Source organism: Plasmodium berghei (assembly GCF_900002375.2).
Source record: "Plasmodium berghei ANKA genome assembly, chromosome: 13".
Classification (NCBI taxonomy): domain Eukaryota; phylum Apicomplexa; class Aconoidasida; order Haemosporida; family Plasmodiidae; genus Plasmodium; species Plasmodium berghei.
Window position 1 is genome coordinate 2,274,821 of NC_036171.2, and position 23,735 is coordinate 2,298,555.

Below are 23,735 nucleotides of genomic sequence, written 5' to 3' on the forward strand. Positions count from 1 at the left end.
GATATTTGTTTTATATTTTTTCAAATAGCAAATTATTTTATTTCTCCTTAAATTGATATATGGAAAAAAATATATAAATAAAAAATAACAGCAATAATAATAAACATTTGCCTTACATAATAGTAATATGCAATATATAGCTATATGTAATGGTGAGTGAAAATCAGTTAAATGTGGGGTAAAAAAGAGTGTATATACCTTTTTTTTAAAAAGAAAAGTTTTATCTGTGCAAAAAAAAAAATTAATTAAAATTATTAATATATGTGAATGTTAAGCATATGGATTTTTTATTAAAGGAATATACATACACAATAGGATGAAATATAAAATAGTGAAAAAAAAATTATATTGTAGATGGTGTATATTCTATTATGGCTTGTAACGAATATTCAAAAAAAGTTCATGATGATTTGAATACAAATCCAAACACAGAAATAATTGCATGCACACGTTCATGTACTTGTTTAAACGATGAAATGCGAAAAATGATAATATACATTTTCTGTAAAATAAAAGAATACGCTACACACTACTTTATAGCCACATAAAAAATAAGGGAATAAATATAATAAACAATTTTGAGAGAAAAGCATAATATGCGGAACCAATTTTAATATTCATAAAACCAGTTATTTTATCCATTTTACACATACATGTAAAAGATGCTGATTGAGGTATTGCTCCAACAATTGAGAAAATTCTAATTTCATTATTTCCATGTATATCTTCATAGTATTCTATATTTCCAATATTTAATTGTGAATCCAAATAAGTAATTTCCGAAGATTTTAATTCATTAGTTAGTGGCTTATATATTTGGAAAAAACAATCTGGAATTATAGTACCAGGGCAACTAATACCAATTAAATGGTCATAAAATGGTTGTGATATTTCTACATTACAATTAATATTTGTATTTTCATTATACTTCAATAAATTCATATTATTAGTAAATGTGCGAAAAGATAAATCTTTTGAAAAATTACATCCGTATATAACCTTTTCATCATAATCTGGCTTTACTACAAGGGTATATATATTTGCTTCATCAATTTTACATTTACATTCAGCAGTAGCATTATTTGATTTTACATATATTGGGGCTTTAAATATTGCAAAATCTTTGTGGTAAATAATTTTATTAGTTTTATACAAATCTCCATTTTTACTTTCGTCATTTTTTTGAAAACATTTATTGTCAATTTGTTTGCACGCTAGCACTAGTAACTCACCTTCTTTTAATCCGATCTCTAATTTATAATTTATAAAATCATTTTTGTTATATGCATCAAACAAGTAAGGGTATTTTTGATCTGTTAAATTAACAGATACTATTTTATGGGGATATTTTAATACAGTTACATGCACTAATGCACTTCTTCCATCAATATGAGATATAACTTGTTCAGTATTATCACAAATGCAATAAAATTCTATATCTTTATTATTAAATGGCGATATTTGAATAATCCTTTCACTATAATCTTGATTAGTATCATTTTCTTCAAGTGTATATTCTATTAATCCTGTTTGTTCTATTGGTATTTCTGTTTTTCCTTCAATATCTGAATATACTTTTGCAAAACAATTTTCTGGTAGCAATTTAAATTTAGATTTTGGGTCATCCTGTTTAGGTATAATTAGTTTTATTTTATCATAAATAAAATATGAATTTATACTACATATTACTGATCTTCTTTCAACAATATCAGGTTCTAAATTATGAATTCCTTCGGTGGAAAAGTCGCATTTGTATCCTAAAAATCCGGATGTTTTTATATTCAATTCATCTGGAGAAACATACTCATTTTTACCAACTGACGATTTTATAACTAATACAAAATAAAAAAAAAAGTAAAAAAAAAAAAGAAAAAAACGGCTGTTCCCAAAAAAGTAGAGCATTATTAAAGAGAGAAAAGGGACACACACGGCAAAAATGCAGAAAAAAATTACTCTTCTTTTACTTCACTACATATATTCACTGATTTATTTGCACTTGATAACTTTGATGTGCGGGGAAGTGTGCGTGGGTATTGACGTATGCTTATATATGCCTTCTTCGTTTTATCTAAGCTTAAGCAATATTATACCCATAGTTTTGTATGATTTTCGATTCGTTCAAAATACCATACACATGTATGTATGAATGGATATTTATTGAATAAAAATATCTTTGTGAATTTCGAAAAAAAAATAATGCATATTTTGAGAAATATTTTTTTATGTCTATTATTCCAATAGGCTTTCCGCGAAAAATTGGATCAATACATGCACAAAAATATATAATAACATGCGCATATTGTAGAATGAATTCCCACTATTGATAGTTTTATATTATCAGTTCATAGCAATACATGTAAATAAATATATATATAATATAACTAAAAAAATGATGATGGATGAAGAATGACCGTATTTCTTACTTAACATGCATTAAACGATGCGCATATAAATTCATAAAAAATATATTACCTACATTTCATACCTAAATTAATATTATTATATAAACATTTATTATATTATTGTGATGCGATATAATTTTAATTAAAAAATAAAAATATTTCATATCTCAATAATTTTTTTTTGAAGAATTTAAAAATACAAGAAATAAAAGCTTGGGAGTAACATATATGTTTTTTTCCCCTTTTTATATCTATTTGAATGACTACTATTATTTTTGTCTAATTTTATCATTAGCGTTATGTGGATTTTGGATATTACTTTCAAAAGTACACTAATTTTTATTTTTTAATTTATTTAGTTCATATCTACATTTTTTTTATTATATTTGAAAATATTTAATACGATTATTAGAGTAATTGGATTTAGAATGTATTAACACACACACACATATATATACGGCTATATGGAGGTATTTTATTTCTCCCTGTTAATATTTCTAAAAAACTAACAATTTTAAATATTATAAAAGTTATGGATTTTATTCCTAATAATTAAATTGTTTAAAATATATAAAAAAAGATATTATGTTGAATGATTGGCTATTGAGGATAGTTTTTTCATCAATAAAAAGTTTTATGTATTAAGACGATAGAAGCAGATCAATCTGAATATATAGATGCACATGGATATTGTTTTTCTATAGTAAATAAATTTATATGAATTAATGGAAAAAAGTTGTATAAAATTGAGCATATAAAGTGTAATGTATAAAATGTTGAGATATTCCAAATATCCCATTGTTGTGCATTCATACCCATACGAAATGTTACTATGAATGGAAATAATTTGTTTACTGTTTATTTCTTTCCACTAAAATAATGATATATTTATCATAAAAATATTAATTTAAAAAAATAATAGTAATAATTATTTGCATATTTGTATTCCCTTGTGTCTGATAACGTGATTGGCTCTCAAAAGCTTTGTTCATTGCTCACATATATACATATATTTATTTTTTCCCATTGGCATTTGCCATCTAGAATAAATAAAAAATCGAAACAATGATTGATAATAAAATAAAGCTAATAAATATATTTTTGGAAGATGATATTTTTAATTCCATAATTCCCTTTTTTCCATCATGTTCACAAACACATCGTACGGTTTCGGATTTCTCAGGTATAGTTGGTATACCAACAATGTGTGCAGAAAGTTTGGCATTGTAATAATATTCTATATCAACAGTTCTTAAAACATCATCTAATAAAAACGTTTGAAATACATTATTTCCGTTTTTATATTTTTTTTCATACAATACATGTTTAAAACAATGAGCAGGCGTTAAATTGTATGGGCATTTTAATCCTGCGGCATTACTGTTTTGACCTCTACCTATATGAACAGTGCATATTTCTTCATCATTATTTATTTCACTTAATGCAAAACCATTTTTATATAAGCCTTTTCCTTTAGGTACTGTAAAATCGCATCCATCTATGTTTTCTGTTTTCTTGGCCTTAAATACAATATTTGCAATGCCACCAACATTGCTAAAAATCAAATGGAATTTGCAATTAATATCTTTGAGAAATACTGTTGGCATTCTCATAGATAAATTATAATCCAATGGAATAGATATTTTCATATTAATAATTTCCTTACAATTAAAGTTTGTTCTGGTTTTACCATCATATTTTAAATGAACAATTTCTCCCTCTTTTAATTCAATAACTTTATTATCAAGTGAACCTACTTGTGTACTACGAGTAATATGATAAATATTTTGTGGAGAATTTTGTTGATTGTTTAGAATAATTTTGACTAATCCTAACTTTCCTTGTAATTTTATATTTTCTCCATCATTTTTAATAAGCTCGCGTTTTGTTTTGGAGTTATCACACCTACAATATATTGTTTTATCAATATTATATAAACTTGGAATTAATATAATATTTAAATCAAAATCACTAAAATCTTTTGATATTGAATATTTTTCTGGAATTTTAAGTTCTTCTAATTTGTGTGCGCTGTCTTCAGATTTATATGGAGAATATAAATTTGACGAAAAACATTTTGACGGTACCTTTTCCATATGCTCATAGTCGTTATAATTTTTTTTGGGGCATACCAAGGCAATATAATCTGATAAACTAGGATTATTTATTGTACATCCTACTTCTTCAATATCCCCAGTTGTGTTTATACTTGGAAGAACATTAACTAATGGGTTGAATTTAAAATCACAGACATATCCATTAGGGAATATAATATAGCTTAAATATCCCTTTATAAGGTAAAATACAATTATAGAAGCCCCTGTGAAGCCCTTCATTTTGCATAGTTATGGAAAAGACGGTCAAATTATAAATATATAAATATAGACAACGAAAATGTGTGAGGTGTCTTTAGATACAGAAAACGGAACGACGTCGGGAAAGATTTAAGCATTTATGAGTATATTTTGTATATTTGTACAAGTTTAAGTGTGCATAATAGCAATTATTATTTTTTTGCGTACTCTTTAATAATTTGCAATTTATTTGTATTTCCTTATTGAAGGAATATTATATATATATTTATACAATACAAAAATTGCATTTATCACTTTGTATTTTTACTATTGTATTTAAGTATTTTTTGATAATTACAATACATATTTCCCGTTAAAAATTAATGCATGGTCTTTTATTTTTTATAAAATAATGAAATTACATGCTCACTTATTTTTGCGTCACTATTACGACGTTGCGTTACTGTACTAGAGTTGTGACGTTAGTGCATCATTTTATTTTTATTTTATTTATATATATTTTTTTTAAATATTTTTAATATTTTTGCGGTTTACCAAATGCTATAAATTTTATCTATCATTATTTTAATTTTATTAATCTTTACTAAGTATAGATAAGATTTTTCAAAAATTATAATTTTTATCATGTGATTATTTTTAGTTTTATTTACTGGCGCTATAAACATTATATTATCGTCTATACACATAAGCTCACAAATAAAGTTCAATATTCCGATGCTAAATACGTTAACCATTTTCACACGTACACATAATCAATATAATATAGAGTTTAATGATTATCATATAGGTTAACATGTTCTCTGTGACATACTTTATATGCTATTAATATTTTATTTTTTTTAAACATATTTAAAATTATATATTTGAAGAGTTAGGTATATACAGACACTTATATATACTCTGTATATTAAAATAAAAATCATATATGCAAAACTTAAGTAACATACGAGTGTGCTTTTCTTACATATAATAGTATATGGAGCACGACTATTTAATATTTAAGGTATTTAATAAATAGCTTTGTTTTTTTACTTAATATTTGATACTGTTTCAGAGAGGATGCGAATGTTGTTATTTTCAGCTTAGCATAGTTCATTTTTCTCGCACTTAAACTATGTATACTATAAAAGGATTTATCCATTGTAATGCTATTCTTTTTAAATTCAAATATTTTTATAATTACAAAATTTTAAAGGAAAAGAGATTAAGAAACGCACTTTTTTTATTAATATAACATGTAATATATTTTTCCCAATATCAAGCTGATTTATATAATTAATATATTTAGTGTTTATTGATCGTTGATTAAATTCAATGTTTTCTTTTGCTTAAATGTCTTTATGGCTATTTTTTGTAATTTCAAAAATGAAATGTTTACCCTACTAAAATTTTAGACATGAGCTTTAAGAAGAGCTTAAATAAATTTCTTGCACAAATCAATGTAGAAGCAAAACAAGTGTGACACAGAATAAATGAATGTGAAAAAATTTGGATATGTATATGCGCATGTATGTGTATAAATATGCTTTATACATACATTAGCTTATGTATCCTCGCTTAAAAGATAAAATATGGCTATTAGTATTCAATTAGGGAATTGGTAAAGGGTATAAAGCGCAAATGCGTGATATGCTAATACGTAATATTTTCGTTATATACAATTAAAAAAGTAAAAATAAATAAAATAATAATAGTAGTAATAATATATAAATTTCCAAAAATAAATAAATAACGTAAAGAATATCGAAAGGAGAAATAAATTTTATTCACCAAAATATAGGGCTGCATATAATACATAAAATTTGTAAAGCATATGCGTGTTAAAATTAAATTAGAGAAATATTTTGTTTATAAAAAAATATAATAGTTATCTAAAATAGTTTTGTATTGTGCGTGCATATGTTCTTATACATAAAAATTATTGACAATAAACTATTAAAATTGAAAATCATTGGTATTTTTTTATTTATTTTTCCATTTTTGTTTTATTTTCCAAAGAAGCAATAAAAAATATATATTATATATGTGTGTATACTAATAATTTCGGCTATTTCTCGAAGTCTAACAAGTTTTTAAACATTAAATAACAAAAAAGGTTAAATATTAATAAATACAAAAACAAGAAAATCCAGAAAGAATGAACAGAAGTCCAATATTATTTGAAGAAAATCCAAATGGAAATGAAAAAAAAAAGAGAAAATTTTTTGAAATTGACGCAAATAATTATGAGGCCAGTTTTTTGCCGAATTATTTAAATCAATTTAATAATGATCAAATGATTAGTAATCAAATTGGAAGTAATGATGCAAGGTATATACAGCATACTTGTAATATAAATAATCCCGCAGATGATCATATTTATAGAAACATATGTAATGAAAGTAATAATTTAAGTACATGCAGCACAGATAATAGCTTAATAAACCCATACAAACAGAACAATACTAAAAACGTAGTATTAAATACTATCAATAGTTATAATAAAAATATTCAATTTGATAAAAGCATATTAATTAATAGCATTGATGTTCTTTTAAACTTTATGAATTATAACAATTTAAATGAAACAATAAATCATGAAATACTTCACGAAAATTTACTTAATTTACGTTTTCATATTCTTAGTTTAAATGATGATAAATTTAATCAAAAAAAAATAACAGAATATTTTATAAAAATGTAAGAAACAAAATTATATATATTCTTATGTATTTATTTGTGTATACACTTTAGCTTTTTTTGTAATAACTATGATTGAATTATACATCCGCACAATGTGTGTGTATATTAGCATATGCTAGTAAATGGAAATATCTATATATATACGTATGAGTGTATATACATATATACGCATATATAATGAATTAAAATTTAAAGATCATCACAAAAATAAATGTAAAGTAAGCAAGCAAAGTCATAAATTTCATATACTATGAATTTTTAATACATTATACAATATGCTTTTTAACAATTTTGTTACATAATTTGTAATATATCTTTATATTTTTTTTTAATTTTCCAAAAATTAACATAAATTTAACTTAGTTATTATGTAAACCCTAATTGTTTGGTCCAACGAAGCAAAAGCACAAAGGCCTAACTTGTCCTTATTCCAATCAAATGAAATTATTGGTTGCGTTGAAACATTTAGGTGATTCAATTTCTCTAGTTCTCCTACTATTCCTTTTTTGTAGCCTTTTATCTCGTCAAACACAAAATTTTTTTCTGGATTAATATATTTATATAAAATTAGCTAAAAAGAAAGAAATGAAATATAATCAAAACAATGCACGAATAGGATAAAAGTTGCATAATTTGTTTTTTTCCTAAATTTGTATAATTTTTACATTTCCGTCGCCCCCTAAGCAGGCAAAAATATCACGGTTTTGGGGTAAAAATGGTGTATCCCAACATGTTCCTATTTTAAAGATTATATATGTATATTTATAATATCAATTTTTTATTTCAATTATAGAATTTTGAATAAACATATATGATATACTAATATGCCTATAATAAGAGCTTATTCCGATAATGAATATAATTTAAAAAAATATACAATTAGGTTAACATTTATATTAGCGTATAATTACATTAGAACACTAAATAACTTATTTTTTTATGATATAATTATGTGTTTATTATACTATGTGTAAATATATGGATAATTTTTTAATATAATTATATCAAACCGGAAACCACTTGATCTTTGCTGTGTGAATATCCATAACCTTCACTATAGACATCTAAATTAAATATATAAATATTTCCTTCTAAAGTTGAGCAAATTAGTTTGTTTTTTTTTGTGTCTTTTCTGTCATAATTAACCGAGCACACTCCATTGTTAACATTAACCTTGAGAAATATACATATATGCATTATGCATCCATATATTTACATTCCCCACAGCTGTTTTATGCATGCGTTCCAATGTATGCATTCATACTTTTTAATTTGTGCAATTTTAAAAAATGATTATTCCTATGTTATTACCTCATGCTCAATTGATACCATTTTTAAGTCAAAAAATTTTACATCCCCATTATCGTAACCTGCACATATATTTAGATTTTCATGATAATTCCCACTAAAGGTGTTTTCTTCAATGTAATTATTTCCTAAATTAGAAGAAGATCAATATAATTTATATTGGTCCACAAATATGTATATATATTTATGGGTATAATAATGTGCACTTTCCATTAGTTATGTTGAGTTCCATTTAATAACATTTCTAACCTGTTGAAACACACCAACAATCAGGAATATAAGGTGAATCTTTTGGAGGTTCTAAACTTATAGCCTATGATAAAAGGTAAAATTCGATAAATATTATTACGCATAAATGAGATAATCAAATATATCTTAGAAAAATTTAAGCAAAGTTAATACTTATGTCCATATAAAGTATAAATAAAAAAGGGGAGGATGTGGTACTTTGTTATTATCATTATTGCTACTGTTTTTACTATTGCTCTCATCTTACGATATTCATTTTGTTTTATGGAAGTTCATTTATTATTGTTTATATGGTTTGTATTTTTCTATTTTATCTTACTTCATTATTTGTTCGGATGTCGAAGACCTTAACTGATCCATCCCTGCTTCCGGTTACTATGATGTTATTATTTTTGGAATTTTTACAATCTATTTTGTTTATTAATTTAGTGTGTTTTTTTATGCTATAATATTCTTTAGACATATTATTAATATCATAAAGTAATATGCTTCCATCAAATGATCCTAAAAGGGAAACATTTCCGAATAAAATGTTAGAGAGTAGGAAAGCGACACATGGATATACACATTCCTCATTAAACTTTTTTTTATTTTAGTATCATTTATTTGATATTTGTTTATTATTATTTTATTTTTATTTCTTGCCTACATACCGCAAGCAATTATATACGCCCCTGAATAAGAATAAAAGGGAATAATAGTTTTTATGCCATTGTCCGTTTTGCTGTTCGATATACAAGTAAATTTCCCTTTGTTTAAATTGTATATACTTATATATCCTTTTTTATCCAGCCTTTCCCCAACAGAAATTATGCTAGATTTTTTATCAACCCACTTTACATCGTATACAGTATTGTCGAAAGAATGATTTATATGCTCAATTATTTGAGGTTTATTTTGGGCGTCCATTACTTTAAAAATTTGTAGAGGAGAAACACTATATAATATGCCACTTTATTTCAATAACAAGGGAACATATATATGCATATTTATTATATTACATTAATTAAAGAAAAATTAAAAGATGGTCGATGGGAAAGGAATAATTTTCAGTGAATTGTATTGTCATTACAATGTACCTCATAAAAAGCGACCTCTTAAAAAAAGTGTAATATATATACATATATTTATTTGAACGTGTTTCCAAGTTTGTTATTTCTTCAATATGCATTAGATACTTTGCGAAGTGAGAAATAACAAAGCACTGGACATATGCAAATAGGAAAACTTCAAATGCGCATTATGGTACTTTAAATGAGCCAAAACACTTATTTTTTTGGAGTACACAAATGAGTGCAAATATATATTCCCATTTATAATTCATTAGTTCATTTATTCATTTTTCTATAAAAAAAATACGGATGAAAATAACAAGAAGGCTATAAAAATATGAGCTTTAAACATATTTGGTGAAACTATGAATATACAAAAAACATATATTGCATATCACCTTTCATTATATTGCAAAATTACAAATTTAAAAATATCATAACATCTATACGAGCTAATTCGATTAGGTATATATGATATATTTTTTAATATTTTTTTATGCATAAAGTATCCGGTTTCATATTATAAATAAAAAAGGATAAAAGTTAAAAGTCCGAAAGAAAAAATAAAAAGAATATAATAGTATAATGAAAATGTATACATATATAAATTTTTCGAGAATTATAAGTTCTTTTATATATAGTATACGTACGGTTTGTATGCATACAAAATAAATTACACTAAAATGTGTATGTGCATCTAAGGAAAATAAGCAAATATTAAATACAATGGATATCCATATTTTAGATAGTGAATATATTTGTATTTTATTAGCAATATCTAGATCATTATATATTTTATTGTAAAGGTTTATATATTAGGGCATATACGAATAATATGCATCTTCTTAATATTTATGCTTGTAATTATAGTATACCCAAAGAAAAGATGCTAATATGTCAATTTTAAAACCATTAAAATCCCTTTGTAAGGGAGAATTTTTATAAAACGATTTATTCGCCCAAAAATGTTTTCTATCTCTATATATTATACACATGATGATGTCCATATTTATATCGATTACTTTATATAAGCATTTGCACACAAATATAAGAACGAGTTTTAAGGAATTTAGAGAAAATGAATAGAATAAGAAAAAAATTGTCAATTATGCCTTATTATATATTCTTATATATTTTTATTTTTTTATTGTTAGTGTGTAATTGATTTTCTTACTTTATTTATTGCTCAATTTATTCATTTATTTTTGTTTATTTTGTTTTGATTTCTTTGGCTTTTATTTTTTTTTGAAAATGATTGTTTTCTCATATATATGTGTGCCAGCGCAAAAATATAAAGGTTTTTAATATATCCCTTTGAGGGGATGGAATTTATATACTTTTATCAATTCCATTACCAGTTTAATTGATACGCTTTTTAAGACTAACATTTGAAAAAGTAAACATAAATAATTATATCGACTCATGTTTTACTTTTATCAATAATTTTTGATACATTAATATTTTATTATTTCCCAAATATAATTAAGAATATTAAAAAAATTACACATATTATATTTATTTTTTTAATATCATAGAACTATTTGATAAGATTAAGACATATGTTGCATATTTTTACTTTAAAAATGCTTATTATATACTACTAATTATGTATTTTTTTAATTTACAAATTTAAAGAGAAAGATGTTTTGACAATTTTTTTACAGTGACCATTTATATGGTTTTATGTAACACACTTGGTATGATATATTATGCTTTGATTTAGGCTATATATATTACGTCTTATTTCGCGTTCTTTTTATTTCATATTTTTTTGTATACATATCTTTTATGGATACACATAGTGGGACTTGTGCATTTAAGGGTGCCGAGTTAAAAGGAATAAAATAAGTGTATCCAATAAAATGATTGACGAAAAGGAGGAGAAAAAGAATAAAAGGTAATTAAAACATTGTCTAGCTTTCATGGGGCGTATAAAAGTTCTAAATGTGGCTGAAAAGCCATCGGTTGCATCAGCAATTGTTTCGATCCTTAGTAAAGGGGAAAGTAATAAAAAAAAAAGTTATAGTAAATATAATCCTGTATTCACATTTGATTATAAAATGGAAAATGAAACATGGTCGATGTTTGTAACATCTGTAACGGGTCATTTAACAGATCAAAAATTTGATGATAAATACAAGAATTGGAATAATACAGATCCGCATGAACTTTTTGACGCTAAAATAACTATATATATAGACAAAGATAAAAAGCCTATTGAAAATAATTTAAAAAAATATTCAAAAGATTGCAATGTTTTAATTTTATGGTTAGATTGTGATCGAGAAGGAGAGCATATTTGTTTTGAAGTAATAAATGCATGTTCTGTTACTAATAAGAAGTTAAAAATTCACAGAGCTCAGTTTTCAGCTGTTACAGAAAAAGATATAAAATATGCAATTAACAATTTGAAGTCCCCAAATAAAAACTTGGCTCAAAGCGTAGATGTTAGAAGAGAAATTGATTTAAGAATGGGTTCCATTTTCACTAGGTTTATGACTATTCGGTATTTTAAATTAGTACAAAACGACACAAAAATTATTAGTTACGGACCATGTCAATTTCCTACATTAGGATTTGTAGTAAATAGATATCTACAAATAAAAAATTTTAACAACGAATACTATTGGACTATCAAAATGGGATATCTATATCAGGATAAAAATAGTAATAATTCTAATCTCTTTTTGGACAATATTGGGAAGAATAAAAAAGAGCGCGAAAAAAAAAAAAAAAAAGGTAAAAAAAAAAAAAATTGCAGCGATTATTATAGTAGCGATGATGATGCAAATAATAGTTATGGTATAAACAATAGACCATATTCATCAAACACAAATTACGTTGTAGATTTTACCTGGTCTCGATTAAAATTATTTGACCATTTAGGAGTTGTTTTAATTTATGAAGACTTGTTAAAAAATCCTTTATGTAGGATATCAAACATTTTTGAAAAAGAAGTAAAAAAATATCGACCATTCCCTCTAAATACATTACAAATGACTAAACTGGTTTCAAAGTATTTTCATATATCTTCAAAAGAATGTATGAATATAGCTGAAAAGTTATACAGCAAAGGTTATATTAGTTATCCTAGGACAGAAACTAATTATTTTGTAGATTCTATGAACTTACGAAAAATCATACACGAATTGAAAAAAAATAATATTTTTGGTAATTATGCTACGAAATTAGCTGAAAAAAATAGTTGTAAGCCTAGAAAAGGGAAATTAAATGATAAAGCGCACCCCCCTATACACCCAGTTAAAAATATGAACAAGGCAAACAATGTTGATTTTAAAGAATGGAAAATATATGAATTTATTTGTAGACATTTTTTAGCTGTTTGTAGTGATGATGCAATAGGTTTTGATACAAAAGTTGTTGCTAATATAGGAGAGGAACAATTTTATTGCAAAGGATTAAAAATAAAAAATAAAAATTATCTAGAAATTTACATATATGAGAAATGGAATGATAAAATTTTGCCGCCTTTTCAAATTAATGATGAGTTTTATCCATATAGTTTAGTAGTCGAAGAAGGAATAACACAACCACCAAAATATTTATCCGAATCTGATTTGTTGTCACTTATGGATAAATATGGTATAGGAACTGATGCAACAATGCATGAGCATATAGAAAATATTCAAAAACGAAATTATGTTTATAAAAATTCTAAAAATTTATTTATTCCAACGAAATTGGGAATTGCATTAATATTGTCCTATAAAAAATTTAAAGATATAGGTGTAGATTTAACCGAGCCATCTTTAAGAGCTAAGATGGAAAGAGACATGTTTTTAGTAGCTTCAGGTGAAAAGGGAAAAAATGAAATTATAAGAAATTATATTGATATAATGAAATATATATATCAGGAAATATACAACAGGATAGATTTACTCGATGAAAATATCAATTATTATATAAATAATCCAAAAATACAGAGTTAGAATTATTCTATTCATATATATGTGCTTATTTTAATTGCCAAAAGACAATTTATTTTGAACAAATATTTTATTGTTTTGAAAATGCTCATAACTCTCTCCATTTGTCCACCATTTATTTAATTAATTATTTTTTGAAATTAACACATTTTGTTTTAAAAATTTAATGGTTTTATTTTTTATATTATATGTATACTGATGACAGTAAAGATATAGTATATTTAAAACTTTTTAATACAATTTATTTTACTGAAGGGAAATAACAGAGGGTATTGTGTTTTACGGATTAAAGATCACTAAAAATAATCAAACATATTTTTAATATTGTAATGGGAGTATAAAAAATTCCATTTTTTTGGATTTATTATATTCGATATATAAACATATGTATAGATATATAATTAAATATACGTATATAACAAAAATCTCGAATGGCTATTGCTGCTGATAGCCAATGGTATTTTTTTATTTAATTTTATTGTTATTTTTGATAATATGTGATATATTAAAATATAGTGTACCAAAAAATTTTACAATTTTTTATATTGCATGCACATGAATAGTTTTTAATAAATGTTAAAAAACCGGAAACAATTAAAAAAAATATTCTAAAATTCGGAAATGTTACATTATAAAATGCAATTTGTATATACAAAAGTAAATAAATATGGTTATCCCACATATATACATATATATATAGTATTAAAAAATAAACTGAATAATAAATAACACCAATCATAATAAAAAACGGTAACTTAGACGATATTACAATATTAGTATTGATGATAATAAATTATATGTTTAATTTTTTTATGACAATTAAATATTTTGGCTTTGCAATTATTAAAACAAATATATATATATATACGAATTAGTATATAACTATATGCAAATATAAGCATAATTTATTGTATTACCGTCTTGAAATTTCTGTAAGCATATATTTAGGCATATTAAATTATCATATTCAAAATTGTTTTCTTTTATTTCATGATTGTTCGGTCTTTTATTATAAATAATTTTGGTTTATGGATATGATACTCATGGAATTTATCTTTTAATTACATTTCTGATTGCATGCAATATTCCGATCGAATAAGTACATCCTTTTAATTAGAGGCACACATTGATTTATTTAAACATAATATGATCACATATGTAAAAATAAATATACATCAATTGTATGCTATACTGTATGCTTTATTGTTTTTTTTAATTGTTTAAAATTCCAATTGGGAAATAATCGTATAAGCATGTGGTTAGCATACCAAAGAATAAACCAAAAAATAATGATACAACCATAATTCTTGAAATTGTTTCTATATCTTTTTGGTGTTTTACTTTTTTAAGCTCTTTAACAAATACAATAAATGGGACTGTATTAAACCAACCATTAGTAAAAGCAAGGGCAGCTATACAAACGCATTGCTGAACTATATTTGTAAAAAATGAACTTGAAATTACTGCATTTAATACAAACCATGGGATGAATAATAAACGTAGGAAATTACCAATTAAAAGAGTATTCAATGAAAATGTGAAATATTTGAAAATCTTTATATGGGTAAAATTTGGAGGATATCTACTAATAAAATCAAAAACTTGAAACATTCCTACTATTATAGTAACATTATTATCAGTCATTCCGTGTTTTTCTTGCCATTTTTTATGACCAATTCCTGGAAATAATTGTAAAGATAACCAATTAACTAAAAATATAGATAAAATGGCTTTATAACCATCTTTAATTATCTCAATGAGTGGTAATCGACCTTCTTTTTCCTCTGCCTTTTCAATATCTGTTGAATCTTTATTATTGTCATTTTTGGGGAATAAATCAATATACAATACACAACAAACAATTGTGATAATTAAAAATATTTCGGAAATACTAAATAAACATAATAGCTTGGATTTATTTATTTCATATATTTTTTCGTCTGAAACTATATAATCTAGAATTAAATTAATGCAAAATATTAAAACTCCTGACATTCCAATACCTGCAGATATATATCCACTCATATTACTTTCTTTAGTTGTTCCAATAGCAAAAGCAATAGTTTGAGCTATTCCAGCCATTAGTCCAATTGTTATAAAAGCTGCTAAACAGTATGTATCAAATGCAGAATCAGAAAATGTTTGATGCGCTATCTGAAAACCAGCACATAATAAAGTCAATACTCCTAAACTAGTTGGTAACAACACTCTTGGGTAATTTACGAAAAGGGCTAAAACAGAGGAAGTTAACAAACCTGCCATCTGAAATATATTGTAAGTGATTTTAATATTTAACCCCAATGCTGAATTCCATACATTTAAGCAACTGACACCAATTAATGCATATGTCATTGGCAAAGCTATAGACCTTGCCGATTTTTGCGATGATTCTTTGTTGGTATTATTAGAAGCACCTAATATACCACTAGATGACTCTTTAATTTTACTCATCTTGACTTATTATGGAAAAATAGAAAAAAATAATTAAATAAATATATTAAAATTCGCAAAATGTTTATATTTTTTCTCAAATAATATTTGGGAAATATATTTAATAATAGATGCTATAGTTTTTTTAAATGTTTTAAATAATTTTTAACAAATTAAAAAAAAACATTGATAAAGTATTTTAATTTTAACAAATTTTATTTAAAATTAATGTTTATGAAAAATGGAGAATTCGTGATATTGTTATTTTGCTTTTATTTAATTGTTAAGCTATGGCCAAGATATTTTAGATAATATTATATAAATAACTGCACCATAAATATATATAATCGAATATTTTTTGGTGCTTTATAAAAAGTATTGACTTAAAAAATGTTTTTCGGTATGAATTGAATTCAAATAATTAAATTAATAATGTCAATAGTAGAAAATTATACCCAAAATAAAAATAAACTTAAAAAAATAGTGAAAGAGGAATACATCGGTGAAATAATAACAACCCCAATTTTTTATATTACATAGCTGTGCTCTACAATGAAAATATGGAGTCCATAAAACAATTAATTAGTATGTTGCATGTATGATTATACACAACTTTTGTGAATATAAAAACTTCAAAGTTTACAATTAGCCATTTTTTTAGCATCGCTACTTATGCATGAAATTTTATAATATTATAAATACAGTATATATTTTTTATTATATAATAGTTATACTGGCATTATTTATATTTGGTGACTTGTAACGAACTTAGTCATGAATATAACTAATTAATAATAACCCCCTGAATATACATAGGATAAATATAACGATGGACAAATGCATAATTTTTCAACTTGATAAAATAAATAAGGAGCATTATAAATTTATTTTTATATAATTTATAAAATTAGTTTTCCCATATTTATTTTATTTTTTTATATAATAGTTTTTTTCTGTTCTTTTTGGTATTCTACATTGCATACAATTTTTAAGTTGACGTGGTAAATGATATCCTTTTAATGTAAATAAATTAAAAAATAATAATAAACAAAATGCAAGGTAAAACCATATTACATGCATCAATGGAAAATAATATATTATATGCGTATATATTATTATGATATATATTTTTCTACATTTTGATGTTTATATTGATAATCTATAACGTGTTATTATTATTTTGGGAATATAGTCATGTAAAAAAAAGAGTATCAAAAATTTAGATATGTTTTTAGTTTATAATATAGAAATATTTCCAAACTTTAGAAATAAATTCCTCTCTTTGCTTATAAATTCGTTAATATATGTAAATATACAAATATAATTATAATATGATAATTAAGATATTAAATAAGGATATATATGCATTCATTGTATATCATAGGGGAAACATAAACTATTTGAACTTAGGTATATTAATATACGAAAATTAACTTTGTATTACTATATGTATCCTTTTATTAATTTTATATTGATGTAAAATGTTTTATTCATCTACTATTTAAATATGGTCTTATAGATACCAATGTCGAAAACATATATTTGCAATAAACCATTTGAAATGTTAAATGATTTCGATATTTAATAGAAGGGAATAATTTTCTGAATAATGTATTTATAAATCTTTATACTATTGTAATAGATTATATAATTAATCGTCGTAGAACATTATAAATACAAATTTATAATTATTGTTTGCGGGTTTATTTAAAATAAAATTGTTAAATGGCAAACAAACCCGATATTAGTGAAATAGAACTTCTGAACGTGTGTGACGCCATTTAATTATCGTTGTAAATATTTATACATGCATATAATATTGTAATATTTATAATTGTATATTTAAACCAATAATATGTTTATATTTTTTTCAAATAAAAATATCTTTATATAGGGCATAATTTGATTTGTACTGTTGTAACATGTATTACACAATAAAGAGGTCTAAAAAATCGGATAAATGAGGGCATAAGCTTTCAATGGTTATTTAAATTCACTTTTTTAAAGAATACTATTGCATAGCTTTTTAATCATTGTAAGACTATAACATATGATCATATATCTGCACAACTATTGCTAATATATTTAAAAAATTTTAAGCTATTAATATTTTCTATATTTGTGGAAAATAACTATTAAAATGGTTTATTGGTTACTTTATGTATGTGCTTTTATATGAATATGCACACAAATAAGTATATAGTTCTAAATATATTTTTTTTGTGACATAAATTATATAGCATTTAAGGTATGCATTAAATGAAAATATATGCATTTGTTTTTCAGTATATTATTATTTTTTTGCATGTATTTTTCATTTTAAAATTTAACTGTTCATTTGTTGCACAATATAAAAGTATATAATTGTTAATTTATAATATTTATAATCCTATTTATATTTTATTTTTATTTTTTTCAAATTTATATGATTTTTTAAAATGCTAACCTTATAAAGGCTTTATTCATAAAAATAAGCATACACATATTATAAATATATTTTTGTTTTTAACTATTTTTTTGGTATATTTATAATTCCAGTATTTTTGAAAAATGGTGAAAAATAAACGAAAGGGACAACATGGAGACGATGTGCTAAGTAGCAATGGAGAGAACGAATATAGTGAAGAAGCAAAGTATACGGGAAATATTAAAGACGAAGATTCAAGGAATTTTGAAATAAGTGACTATTTATCCAATAAAGATAATTCAGGTGTTTTAAAAAAGTTTTTCATATTTGTACTATTAATTATATTATCACCCATAATTTTAATAGGTTTATACAAATACTTATTTATATTTTGTTTGAGAATGACAAAAAATAACGCTTTATTATATAGTATATATTTTGTGGTTCTCTATATATTTTCATTAACAATATTTTATGCTTATTTGGCCTTTCAAGAAGACAACCGTTATTTAAATATCGAAAGAAATAAAAAAAAGATCATGTGAATATCTCAATGCATATTTTTTTGTTTTGTTTTTATATTTATGTTATGTAATATTTTAGTAAAACACTCGACACATTATTGATAATTATGTTAAAGGGTATATAAAATAGAAATTAATATAAACTTATTGTAACATATTATATGAAAATAATTATACTTTGCAATACTTTTCCATTTGGATACTTATTGCCATCCGTACATCTACGTATTTATTTACCATTTTTGAGCTTGGTATTTTTCTCCTTTTTCCATTTATGTATGAAATATGTAAATATTAATAGAATAATATATGCGATTTGTCTTTTTAGTAAAATAAAAGTGCAATGTCACATTTATACTCCTGTTCTATTTGTATTGAATGAAAATAATGTGAGCTTACAAATATATATCCCATTTTATTTTCCTTATAATTTTTTTGTCTATTCATATTTATTGATATATATATGTGAATAACTGAACAAAATTAAATAAACCTTATAATATGCAACATTAATATTTAGTGATATTAATAAAAAAAAATAATTCAATGATGCATTTATGCATACATAGAATATTTCTTAAAAATGTAATTATAATTATTTGCAACTACCATAAAATTATTTATAAATTGAATTAAAAATGTGAAAATTATGAATAGTTTTGTGCTGTAAATAATTTATATATAAAATGGAGAACGATGAAAAAAATATATACATAAATAATTTGGTAAAAATGAATAAAAAAATTGTGAAAAAATCTATAAAATTGTAAGAATAATGATCGTGTACATAAATAAAACTATGTGTATAGTAACATCATATAATTAATATAATGTTATTACCACAATTTTACTATTATTTTGCTTTCTTTTAGTATATGTATGTTATAAACATGCTTATACACATTATATAATTCATAACCAATCTTGTTATAAGGGTATATATTTTTTTTTCTAATAATTCTCTCGATTTTAATATATGCATACGTACCCACGTACACGCACACACAAGCATATATATATAGTGATATTTTTATAGTACATATAGTGCATCTTATTTAGTTACATAACTTTATATTTTTATTTAATGTATTTTTATTTTTAATTGTTCTCTTTAACACGATCTCACTCATTTTCTCTCTCTTTTGTTCTTTTAATTACAAACATGTAAATTTAATTATTTTATATAATATATATAGCATACAAACAAAAATTTACTAATTTAGTATTTTTTTTAGTGAATACTATATATATAAATATAAAGAAAAAAAGAAACAATAAAATAAAATTATCCTACATGTATAATATATTTTTATTGTTCTTTTTCATTATGATTAAAAACTTGAAGTCCAGTTGTTTCTATCCATGCATCTTTAAAGACATTTTCATCATATGCAAAATTTAATCTAGGTGATGGGCCATGCCTATATCCAACAGCAAGACCATTTAAGATAGACTTTGCAACATCTAATTTAGATGCATTGCTATGCTTAAATGCATGCCCTGAGAATAAACATATTCTGCATGTATTCATTCTTACATGTTTAATTTCTTCTCTTTTTACTAATCCGTTATAATCACATAATGCGGTCATTAAGTTTTCTGCTGTTTCATGCACAGCATCTAAGAAATCTTCGACGCTACTGAAATTTTTTCCTTTGGGTCCTACAACATAAACCATACCCATATTTTTTTCTTTTTTATGGGGGAATTTTTTTTTGAAAGTAACAATAAAAACGGATCCTGTTGTATTATCGCTTCCTTTTTTAAGACTGTTTCTAACTCTGCATAATGCTAATTTTACATCGGGATATTTTTTTTCAACACTTTCATATAAAATAGATTTAACTTCATCATCGGGTTTTTCGCTGTTTTCCTTAACAGCCTTGCTTAATAATTCCTGTAAAACGATAAAAGGAAAGAATATTTTATTTATATAAGCATGTTCATGTTTATTTATTTATTGTGATCATTAAAATGAAGGATGTGTTCATTTTTTTTCATTTTCTTACTTTAAACAGTGATTCGTATTTATCAACTTCGTGACCATGTGAAGATAATAATTCGGAAAAGGCGGCGTTAATACCTTCTCCTCCTACATGTAAATTATTATCCCCTGCATTGACTGAGCATATATATTCATTGGGTGTTTCGTCAAAAATAGGAGTAAATTTATCAGGTTTTTCACAAAAACTGACATATCCTGGTGATATTCGGGATCCTTTAAATTCTGGATGCTTTTCCATATATATTTTTAATCCAGGTGTATATGAATAATTGGTATTAAAATAACTATAAGATGTTTCGATTTTAACAACAGTAGCAGCATTTTTAGATTGTAATGAAGCTTGTAATTGTACACAAAGTGGTAAAGCATCTCCTAGTCCACTAAGTATAATATATCTTGTGCCTCCTGCTAGCAATTCCCTTGCAGTTCTTTCTAAAAATCTTCTAGTCCTTTTTACTGATACTAATAATACTTTTGAATTAGGGAATTCAGTTTCATCTATACTGTTTTGTTTTTGATTATTTTTCTTATTATTCTCCATTTTGTTGAGTTTCGCAATAAATATTAACTATAGGTATATACTATATTATATATCTGTATTTATAGAATATATATATATCTATCAATTGATGATATTTCGAAAGTGTGCCTATATATATAAGTGATAGTTATTATATAAAATATGGTGAACTTTTATCTATATACTTGTCAAAAAAAATATAACTTTGTAAAAATATTATAAAATAAAAATAAAAAACAAACGAAGTATAAATATAAAGGAGTAAAATTGCGCTCAAGTATATTTACAATTATATCAAAAAATACATAATTCAATTCACAGGATATTTTATATTGTGCAAAAAATCAATTATTTTAAACTATATGATAGCAATATTTTATTTGGGGATTTACATTAATACTGAATAATAGTTATGTGCATCATACTATAAATAAATAATAGAGTCCGGTACGTATTTATTATACTATAATGGGATATTATTTATAAGATATACAGTATACTATAAATGTAAAATATTATATACATAATCATAAAATTTGTATTTTCATGTATATTAATTTTTTATAACTAAAATGTATATCCAAGCATGTAAAATTGTATTCCTATTGGAACCCTTTTATTTAATTTTCCTTCTACATGTATATAAATAAATTAATTTTTCTTATTCCTATTTAATCGTTTTTTTAATTTTGTTTGCTTATATAATTTTTAATTTTGCATCCTTTTTTCTAAATAGTCGGTATTTAATATTTTATTGTGCGTTCTTGGCGCTTCGTTTTTATTCCCTTTATAACATTATTTCGCATATCACGCTTATTTACGAAAATATGGAACTTTTCTAAAATTATGTTTTTTTTATGTTATTTGAATTATTTTTTCGTTTATTATATATATAAATTTATATATTTTTTTTTGTTTTCATATACATTGTAGGATTTTTTAATTTTTAATTTTTATTAAAAATTATAATAAGTGGGTGTATAATATACTCCATATGTATATAACACTGGTAGTATTTATTATAAAGTAATAATAACCGGGCATAATACTAGCATGTACATACATATCGTTTTTTAAAAATATTTTTACGTGATGTATTCTCGCATCCTTACATGTGATAATAAATAAGTTCTTTATATATATTTATTTATTATTATTCAATTTGTATATTAACCTATGATCTAGCATAGGTTTCTTCGATTTTTCATTAATTTATATGTTTCCTTTTTTTTTCTTTTAATTTCTTTTTGTTTTCCCTCTATTTCATATTTATTTATTACAATTCAATAAACCTTACACAAATTAATGCTACTTTATAAATACATGTAATGTTTTCTACAATATTTTTTTACTTATATTCTGTTATATATTTTGTAAATATGTTAATAAACATATTTTATAACATATTTTTATTATACGCTTTTTATTTTATATTATATTTATGTTATTAAATGCCCCTTTTATTATAAATAAATAAATAAATATATATATATATATATATTTATTTTATATACAATGTTATACAATTTGGGCATGACTAGAAATATAGATTTTATTTTCATTAAGATATAATATATTTTTTACAAAAGTGTGCTAGTCGTTTTTAACATTTCTTTTAAGTATATATATTTTATAGATTTGTTACATTATTCTTATATTTTAAATAAGCAGTTTATTGTAATGGCCCTTATTAAAACATTCAACACATATGATATGATATATGTTTTGTCTTTTATCTACAAATAGTGCATTGATTATACTAAAGTGTATACACACATGCTCTTCGCGGTTATACAATTTTATTTACACCCAATAAAATGGAATAGAAAGGCGTTTCACGCATATACGAATTATAATGATTATACGAGAAATAGCCCAATAACAGGTTTTTATA

At 23.6% G+C, this 23,735-nt stretch overlaps 8 protein-coding genes across 8 annotated transcripts; 3 read left to right on the forward strand and 5 right to left on the reverse strand.

The window, feature by feature from the left end:
- Positions 1-534: 534 nt before the first annotated feature.
- Positions 535-1,902, reverse strand: PBANKA_1359600 (6-cysteine protein; the record flags this gene model as incomplete). Its single annotated transcript, XM_034567235.1, has 1 exon — positions 535-1,902. One exon carries the CDS (start codon positions 1,900-1,902, stop codon positions 535-537), a length of 1,368 nt encoding a protein of 455 aa, XP_034423752.1.
- Positions 1,903-3,442: 1,540 nt separating this feature from the next.
- PBANKA_1359700 (6-cysteine protein) lies at positions 3,443-4,738 on the reverse strand (the record flags this gene model as incomplete). Its single annotated transcript, XM_034567236.1, has 1 exon — positions 3,443-4,738. The coding sequence occupies one exon, from the start codon at positions 4,736-4,738 to the stop codon at positions 3,443-3,445; it is 1,296 nt and encodes a 431-aa protein (XP_034423753.1).
- Positions 4,739-6,854: 2,116 nt separating this feature from the next.
- Positions 6,855-7,400, forward strand: PBANKA_1359800 (conserved Plasmodium protein, unknown function; the record flags this gene model as incomplete). Its single annotated transcript, XM_034567237.1, has 1 exon — positions 6,855-7,400. One exon carries the CDS (start codon positions 6,855-6,857, stop codon positions 7,398-7,400), a length of 546 nt encoding a protein of 181 aa, XP_034423754.1.
- A 342-nt stretch (positions 7,401-7,742) lies between these two features.
- Positions 7,743-9,865, reverse strand: PBANKA_1359900 (WD repeat-containing protein 92, putative; the record flags this gene model as incomplete). The annotated part of the gene is made up of 7 exons (XM_034567238.1): positions 7,743-7,970; positions 8,065-8,135; positions 8,410-8,572; positions 8,711-8,835; positions 8,957-9,020; positions 9,276-9,460; positions 9,610-9,865. 7 exons carry the CDS (start codon positions 9,863-9,865, stop codon positions 7,743-7,745), a joined length of 1,092 nt encoding a protein of 363 aa, XP_034423755.1.
- A 2,065-nt stretch (positions 9,866-11,930) lies between these two features.
- PBANKA_1360000 (DNA topoisomerase 3, putative) lies at positions 11,931-13,958 on the forward strand (the record flags this gene model as incomplete). The annotated part of the gene is made up of 1 exon (XM_034567239.1): positions 11,931-13,958. One exon carries the CDS (start codon positions 11,931-11,933, stop codon positions 13,956-13,958), a length of 2,028 nt encoding a protein of 675 aa, XP_034423756.1.
- A 1,209-nt stretch (positions 13,959-15,167) lies between these two features.
- PBANKA_1360100 (nucleoside transporter 1) lies at positions 15,168-16,406 on the reverse strand (the record flags this gene model as incomplete). The annotated part of the gene is made up of 1 exon (XM_034567240.1): positions 15,168-16,406. One exon carries the CDS (start codon positions 16,404-16,406, stop codon positions 15,168-15,170), a length of 1,239 nt encoding a protein of 412 aa, XP_034423757.1.
- A 2,529-nt stretch (positions 16,407-18,935) lies between these two features.
- Positions 18,936-19,337, forward strand: PBANKA_1360200 (conserved Plasmodium protein, unknown function; the record flags this gene model as incomplete). Its single annotated transcript, XM_034567242.1, has 1 exon — positions 18,936-19,337. The coding sequence occupies one exon, from the start codon at positions 18,936-18,938 to the stop codon at positions 19,335-19,337; it is 402 nt and encodes a 133-aa protein (XP_034423758.1).
- Positions 19,338-20,625: 1,288 nt separating this feature from the next.
- PBANKA_1360300 (DNA/RNA-binding protein Alba 4, putative) lies at positions 20,626-21,862 on the reverse strand (the record flags this gene model as incomplete). The annotated part of the gene is made up of 2 exons (XM_034567243.1): positions 20,626-21,213; positions 21,326-21,862. The coding sequence occupies 2 exons, from the start codon at positions 21,860-21,862 to the stop codon at positions 20,626-20,628; spliced, it is 1,125 nt and encodes a 374-aa protein (XP_034423759.1).
- Positions 21,863-23,735: the final 1,873 nt, after the last annotated feature.